At 57.8% G+C, this 7,853-nt stretch overlaps 1 protein-coding gene across 3 annotated transcripts in view; it reads right to left on the minus strand.

Annotated features, from left to right (window-relative positions):
* Window positions 1-1,553: 1,553 nt before the first annotated feature.
* Window positions 1,554-7,853, minus strand: part of MGST3 (microsomal glutathione S-transferase 3) — a 13,307-nt gene continuing 7,007 nt past the window's right edge. For all 3 annotated transcript variants that reach the window (XM_006907835.2, XM_015586230.2, XM_015586231.1), the window contains exons 2-6: window positions 5,711-5,834; window positions 4,768-4,841; window positions 4,201-4,258; window positions 2,442-2,514; window positions 1,554-1,800 (exon numbers count right to left, since the gene is read on the minus strand). In XM_006907835.2, coding sequence (XP_006907897.1) covers window positions 1,664-1,800; window positions 2,442-2,514; window positions 4,201-4,258; window positions 4,768-4,841; window positions 5,711-5,827 — 459 coding nt within the window. In that variant the 5' untranslated portion in view covers window positions 5,828-5,834 and the 3' untranslated portion in view covers window positions 1,554-1,663. The remainder of the gene's footprint in view (window positions 1,801-2,441; window positions 2,515-4,200; window positions 4,259-4,767; window positions 4,842-5,710; window positions 5,835-7,853) is intronic.

Here is a 7,853-nt window from a genome sequence, read left to right on the forward strand (position 1 = left end):
GGGGGCCAGGCCCGCGCTGGCTGGGCGGGGCGCCCCCCAATTTCGCACGGTGAGTCGTTGGCACCCCCACTTACCGCGCAACAAGCCGGGGCTCAGGGAGGCCGGAACCGTCCCCGGTGCCCAGCCGCCTGTAGGGGTGCCTGGGGCGCGGCATGGAGCTCCCAGGCCGATGTGACGCTGGTGTCCTTGTGACACAGTCAGCCGGTACCTTTCCAGAGGGGGACCCGGCCGGGGACCGCACGGCCAGAGCAGCGCGTGCACAGCACAGGTTCCCGGGAATGGAACCTGCTGGAGAGCTGCACCCAGCGGCCAAGTAGGGCCACACGTACCACCACCCATGGATCAGGTGGGGTGCCCCAGGGAACTGCACGGCAGAGCTCCGGGGTTCCCACTTCCATCACGGCGCCCTTGGATGTGCTGGCGTCCCTTATGAAACTGCACACGAGCCCTCTCTGTGACAAAATGACAGCGATGGATCGCGTCGCTTTGAAAGCGTGCCCCGTTACGACTGCAGAAGTGAAAGCCCAGCGTGTCGCCGGTGTCCCCTGCCTGCCTCGCCACCTCCCACACTCTGAGCCGCAGGCAGGGACCTCCCTCCTCAGGTGCCCCCCTCTCTCCAGGTGCGTTTCCTAGCTAAAACAAAAAAAAACCCAAAACACCCTCGCTTATTGCAAATTCTTAATTATATTACTTGTTAGAGTCAGGACCAAACCCCACTGCCATTCACCCCATCACTGCATAAAAGGACACTAATGTAAGAATGTACGTGACAGCTCTACGGGAACCACCCTCATCATCCTCATTGTGCTCTACACTCGTGAGAGTTTCTCAGTCTACCCCTGGAGTGTGCCGATCTGGCCCCCCGACCTCATCGAACTCCCCGAGGGCTCCAGGTGGTCCTGTGGCCAGGACTGACCACTCGTGGCGGCCCAGAGCATCCCATCATCCCCACATGCCTCGCAATGGAGAATGCATGGCTTTTTAGACTCAGGCCTGGGGTCACATCCTGTCTCTGATCCTCCTGCAGGCTGCTGAGCACTGGAATGTGGCTACAGCACCTGAGGAACTGGTTTTTGTTTGTTTCATTAAATTTTATCAGTTTAAATGCAAATAGCCAGGCGTGGCTAAAACCTTGCGCCTCCCAGGCTCTGTTGCTGGTTTTCCCTGTTCCTGTCATTCCTGTCTGTCTGATCTCGCATCCAAGCGGAGGCAGTTCCATTCTCCTGTTCATTCACCTCCTTGTGTTCAGTTCTTAAGCGACAGAAGCATCTTCAAGGGAGATTGAAAATCCTCACTGTCATCCTATGTGTCAGTCATCTTACATCCTAACTAGAAGACTTTCCTTCTGCGAACCCAGTTTTTCACAGCTGTGACAGAAGCCGTGATTATGGACACATTACCACAGTCAGGTGTTTTCCTAACTTCACATGCTAAGCAGGCATCTGCTGGCAGGGTGGCAGGGGTGCTCCACACGTGGCCGCTCCCCCATCGCGTAGCCACAGGCCATTTACTTTGGATGAAGACTCAACAAGAAATGAGTGACAGAGTCGGGGTTACGTATGAGGCTGATGCCAGATAAATTTTTATTATATTTAGAAAAACTGTAACTGGAAATAAAAGTCACTCGGGACGAAATCAGAGTTTTCAGACACCCTATCATTCTTTAATGGCAGGATTTGCACTCACTGCCCAAGCCAGGTCTAAGCCAGCCGAGGTGCTGGAAGGCCGAGACCACGGTGGTGCCCAGTAAGCCGAGAAGGGCGACGGAGCCCAGCGCCCCCCGGCTCCGCTTGCTAGGGTCTGAAAAAGAAGGAGGGCAGCGGTCATCGGGCGGCTCCAAACGCCGAGGCTCAGCGTCCACAGGCCGCTCTGTCACGGCGTCCGGGCTGTGCATCGACCCGAGGGGTCAGCCAACTCTACGCAGAGCACAGCGCCACGTAAGGACGACGTGGACCTTACACGCATGGGACAACGACAGGCCCTGGACCCTCACAGGGTTCCCCTCTTCTTCGAAAAAGTAAGGACCAACCGCGAAAACTGTCTTTCCCCCTCCTCCCTCGGGCACACTGTTAGGGGCGGGGGCTGCGGACTCAGGCTTCTGGGCTTCGAATCCTGTTCCCACGTAGCAGCTCTGTGACCTACACAGAGCCTTGATCGTTCTGAACCTGCTTCCCCATCTATAAATAGGACACTATTATCCACATCTGAGAGCTGCTGGAAGGCGAAACAGCATCTGCAAAGTTCTTAGAACAGCAATTGAAATGCAGAGGATGTCCAATAAAAATAAGTTTTGTTACTAGACGAAGGTTAGTAAAAAGGTGACACACCTGTCACCTAAATATCAAGTTACGTCCCTTTTTCTTAAAGCTCCGCTAAGAAGACAAGCCGAGTAGCATAGGATTTTAACTTTGTCCCCTGAGCAAACGCCTGTGTGCACTTACCTCCTGTGTAATAGCCGTAGGCGTAGAGAACCCGTCCGACAATCCAGGCCAGGCCCAAACCGGAAGCTACTCGCTAAAATAAAAGGGCGCCGTTAGTGTCTGCCCAAGAGCAGGGAGACCTTCACCAACATCCAGGTTTGGGAAGCCGCGAGGGGAAGCCTGTGTCTCGGGTGGGCCTGGGAGCAGAAGGACCGTGAGCTGAGCTGCCTGTGCTGCATCTCGGGGAGGTCCCCTTGGAGGGGCAGCACAGAGGTGTGGGGCTCCACTAGGAAAAGGGACAGTGAGCCATGCTGAGAACCCCAGAGCACGCGGCCGTGGAGGGGAAATCCCCAACACCCTTGATTAGAGACAGTAATGACTTAAGCAAGATGAAAATGCCTTCCATTTGGCCGCTGTCCTGGGGTGAACCTCCTTTTGATGCAAAGGAGTCAGGAGGATAAGGGAGAGAGAGAGGGGTGTGAGGGTGTGAGCGTCACTGTCCCCAAGCACCTTTCCAGTTGAGTAGCGCGTGGCCTCCGTGCGGGTAAGGGTACTACCTCAGGACTCTCGTCTGTTTAGATGATTCTGGGTCACGTTAAGTTTCAGTCGGAGCACAAAACGAGCAAAAGTAAAAACGGCAGCCCCACAAGTCACTACCTCTGCTGGTCACCGTTTACTAGAACGAGGCCTCGTTACTGGCACCCTAGGAACAATGTGGCTGCTTGTCCTCAGTCATCCTGAGAGGACTGTCAAGGGCTAAGCGCAAGGCCTGGGACCCGGGACGTGGAGCGGGGTGGACACCAGGTGCTGCCTGATCTAGAGGGACGGCCGTCTTGTCGCCTGCCAGGACTGGGCTCTTGGAGGCACGAGGAGGAATATCTTCTCTAAGAGATCAGATTTGTTTCCCTTGAAAAAATACCAGACTTCAAGGTCATGAACGGCGGATGTGCCGTTCCCGGCAGTGCTCAGCAGAGCGTAAGACGCGCAGGTGCAGGCTCAGGACAGGAAGGGGGTGCCTGCGCTCTGCTCAGAGCCCGGCGAGGGGAGACCAGCCCCGAAAAGGAAGCACTCCCTGTCCTCAGCGGAACCCAAGTGGCAAGTAACCTGGCTCAGGAAACCTGTATCTAGGTCGGTGGCCGTGCAGCCTGGCCTCGTCTGTCCCCGCCCGCACGTCCTGCTCAGCACCGAGTGACGCTGCACCGTTCTTCCCACTGCTCCCCGAGCCACGGGCTCCCGCCTCGGGGCCTGGAGGGTGTCTGCGGCCTCGTGGCACCTGCTCCCTCACCTCCTTTAAGTCTTGCCTAATTGTCACCTCGGCAAGGCCCTCCTCCCTGGCCGCCCCACTCAAACTGTCTCCCCGTTCCGCCTCCCCGGCTGTTTCTTTCTGGCTCGCATCTCCTTCAGACGGGCCTGGGAACACACTCAGGGACTGGAAGTCACCTCCAGGAACCCGGGTCTCTGCCCGGCTGCTTCACTGAGGTGACTTCAGGTGGTCAGTAAGTGTTTGCTGCATGAACAAATGAAAGTGCAAAGGGAAACGCTTATGGACATGAACCTTCTGGAATCACAGCTGGGTTCAAATTCTGATTCTTCTATTCTGTAGCTATTTGACCTTGAGAAAGTCATGTGATCTCCAAGATGTTTCCCCTTATCTGTAAAAAATGGGGCAAATTCTACCTAAAGAACTCTGTTAGAAGTAACTGAATGAAATTCTTTTAAATACATGGTGCCTGGATGAAATAAATAGTATCCAAGATGAAAACCGCCTGGAAAAACTCACCGGGTGGTAAACACCCCCAACAGCTAGAAAAAACAAGAAGGCCGGATACGCTTCCAACCTGGAACAGACAGGAAGAAACTCTTTAAGGAAGCGCCCCATCTAAGCACGTCCACGCGGGACTGAGAGCCCCTTACCCTCCTCCTCGCCCAGGCAGACACCCGAGAGTAAAAACGCACGGAGCGGGACCAAGCCACTAAGCCCCGCCCTCTGGGGTGGAGGTGACCGAGAACACGGTGACTCAGGTGACTCAGGGACCGCCAGCCTGACAAGCTGACCAGGAGGGGCGCGTGACTCAGAGCAGACGTCCTCTCAGAGCTGGACGCCCCTCCGTCCCGCAGCGGGTGCGCGCCGCAGGCGGGAGCGCAGCGCGGAGGGCGGCTCGGAGGGGACGTCCCCAACCCGCCATCCGCGCCGCTGTCTGTTCACACACGTTTCTCACGGTGCCGTGCGAGCTGCCCATGACCGCCACGCCGCCACCGCCCCACACAGCGAGCACCGAGCGCGCAGGCGCTGGACGCAGGCCACCCCCGCAGGGGCCCGGGGGGACGCAGGCCCCGCCCCACTCACGTGTTCTGGTGGGCTCGCTGAATGCAGTTGAACAGGTGTCCGTTCTCGGGGTCTGCGCTGTACATGGTGGGGTACTGTGGAAACAGAGCGCCTGCTGGTGACGCGCGCCAGGGCGGCACGCAGCGTCACCGTGCAAATCAAGCTGAAGGATAACCTATCCCCAAGCGTCTTCCATCGTACCGGCGACAGTGACAAGGGCCTGGGTGCTCAGAGGCAGATTCAGTCGCTTTCTGCTAATGCTCAGTAACAAGAATGTGCCAGACTCCCCGCTTCTCTCTGAGGCTACGCGTCACAGGTGCGTTTCAGATGCAGGGACGCCACCTGAACAAGCCGCCCCAGCAGCCATCAAATGCCACGTCCTCGTGAGACTTCCCTCAACGGGCCCAGAAACTGAGTGTGTGAGAGTTTGATGGCATGGCCTTTGAAAAGGACTACACGTGAAAACTTTAAAAGACGCTCTAGCTCGTCTAAGTGTAAGCTGCCGAGCAGAAACAGTGGAATGGCCCACGGGACGACTCCAGTGACACACAGGACGACGTCCATGATCTTTCTTCTCATGGGACAGAATGCAAGGAGCAGCGGGCAGGCCTCCCGCGTCCGCTGTCCCAGCCCAGACCAGCCTCCACTGCCCGGGAGGCGGGAAAGTCACGGAGACACCACGTTTGACTCTAGGAAACGCTGCTGCCATCCAACCCTCTAGAAGCCGCTCCTCCCAGCAAACAGCTCCGGGGACGCCGCCAGGCTGTTCCTCCCGCCCACCGGCTTGGTCTTTCCGCAGGTGGAACCCGCCCCCGGCTCCCCGTGCTCCCTGCCGTCTTCCCGCCAGGAAGGGGCTGAACTTCCCCCAGGCCCGGTCCCGCAGCTGTGGCTTCCACCCCAAACCCACAGTCGGACGGCGAGTTCTGCCCGGACACGCCCACGACAGCACCGTGTCCCCACTCACCTCCACCTTGTACTTCTTGCGGGCCTTGGACACATTGAAGGCCAGATGGCCGACCATGATGAAGCTGGCGGCCCCCGTCAGCACCACGAAGCCATACTCCTTGGAGAGGACGGCCATGTTGGCTCTGGGGGGAAGGGACAGGTGAGGATGCCGCCCGGCCCTGTGGCCCCGCGCGGCAGGAGCAGCTGTGCCTGGCAGACCGAAGTCGTGAGCAAACCGATGTTTCTAGGAGGTGGTCGGGTGGCCGCGTATCGCAGCCCGGGGTTTGCCGTCACTCAGGGGCGCGACCAGGGCCCAGGGCCTCCTGTGCCAGGGTCTTTGGATCAACAGTGCATTCATGACACTTATCTGCACCTGAGCTGCTCGCGAGGGGCACCCCTACCCCCATTCCTGGGACGGGGGACACACGGGAACAGGCTGTCTCCATGACCCACACAAACAAGCCGTTTAAAGTAAAGCTTTAACTTTGTCAGAAGCTGCCTGTTTAAGGACAATAAAGTTAACGATGTTTGGCCTAAGTCAAACTCTGCAAGTTGAGACTCCGCTTCCAGGCCCGACCTTGGGACCGGATGCCAGGCTCCCTGGCAGCGTGGGGACACCTGTGTTTGTGCAGCTCTTTTCAGTCACTTTTACTCTTCCCCGAAATGCCGTGAGCTTCATTTTCTAGCTAAGGAAAGGGGAGCTCAGCTGGACGAGGGCAGAGCCGAGACCAGAGTGGGTTTCAGAATCCCCCCCGCCGAGCACCCAGCCAGCCCAGGCAAAACATGCGCTTCGGTGGCTTAGCCCTCGATGTCTGTTTTTCTGATGTGCAAGGACTTGAGGGAGGAGAAGTTGGTGGCAGGACAGAGAAGTGCCCCTTGGGCAAGTGCTCAGAAATCTAGCCAAACTGAGCCCGTCCACAGCAGAAATGCAGCCTGGGAGGTCGACCTGGTAACGCCACTCCCTACGCACTCTGCTGAGGTGACAGCGGGTGGCCTGCAGAGGCCACTGTGGGACAGGACAGTGCTGGGGTAGGAGACCGCCTGCCCTTCCCAAGGCTCTTCCTGCAGGAGGTGTGGACCTACCTGCGCAGGAGTCTGGACGGCCCTCTCTGTCCCCTCCCTGCACGCCCGCCAGGGAGGCCTCTGGCTCCTGACCCAGAGTCTCCAGCACGTCCCGGCTGCTGGGCTCCCGCGGGGGAGGGAACTGTCGGCGCCAAGCACAGAGTGCGTGCTCACAGACGCCGGTGGGATCAGTGTAGCGAGCTGTGACTCCAGGTGGCTCTCAGGAGTGACCTGTCCCACTGAGATGACCGTCCCCTAGCACAGTGCCTGGAATAAAGTAGGCGCCCAACCAATTTCCGTTTCCTTTTTTCCCCTTAAATGTATCGATGGAAACGAATGGAAGCAGCTGGATGTGCGGATGCCTTGAGAAAGAAGAGTCAGAACACAGACAAAGCTGTCCCCACAGCTGCTGACGACATCAACCCAACGGGGACTGAAAAATGCGTAAGGCTTGTCCTTGAAGGAAGGGATCAGCTCAGTTCACTCCGGGTTCTAAAAACCTTTATCATTTGCTGAATTCTTACTTTCTTAGTAATCCGGGGCAGAGAGGGGGCCATGCTGCACACCGGCCTTCACGCTCCGGTGCAGGTGCGTGCGCTGGGACAGGGGAAACTGGGGTCACAGCGGCCACGCCCCAGGCAGCCACAGCCACACCCGAGGCAGTGCCAGCAGATAGCGGCCGGGCCGCGGGCTCGAGGAGCTGATAACTGGCACCCACCCGAGCCCTCTCTGTCACCGCCAGCCCCTCTGTCGACCCAGCGAGATGAGGCTGGTGCGGGCGGCAGCTCTGCCCCAGACTCTGTCTTCTGCAAAGTCCCTCTGGAGCTGAACTCTCGAGACGGAGTGGGAATTAAATGGGACGCACTGGAGAAGTGCCCGGTAGGAACACTTGACAAATACTGGTCCATGCACAAAGATGCTGTAAATAGCGCTAAGTGTGCACACATGTCCGTCCACGTGCGCGATACTTCCTAAATAAGGAGATGCTGATTTTCCTGCAGGTCAATAATCTGCTCTGACTTAGGAGTTAGTTCTGATGCTGTCTGCAGCAAGTTCAGATTTGGCAAGAGGTGGGTCCACTTTACTCCAGTCAGACTCCC

This window comes from Pteropus alecto, unplaced genomic scaffold (assembly GCF_000325575.1).
Source record: "Pteropus alecto unplaced genomic scaffold, ASM32557v1 scaffold101, whole genome shotgun sequence".
NCBI lineage: Eukaryota > Metazoa > Chordata > Mammalia > Chiroptera > Pteropodidae > Pteropus > Pteropus alecto.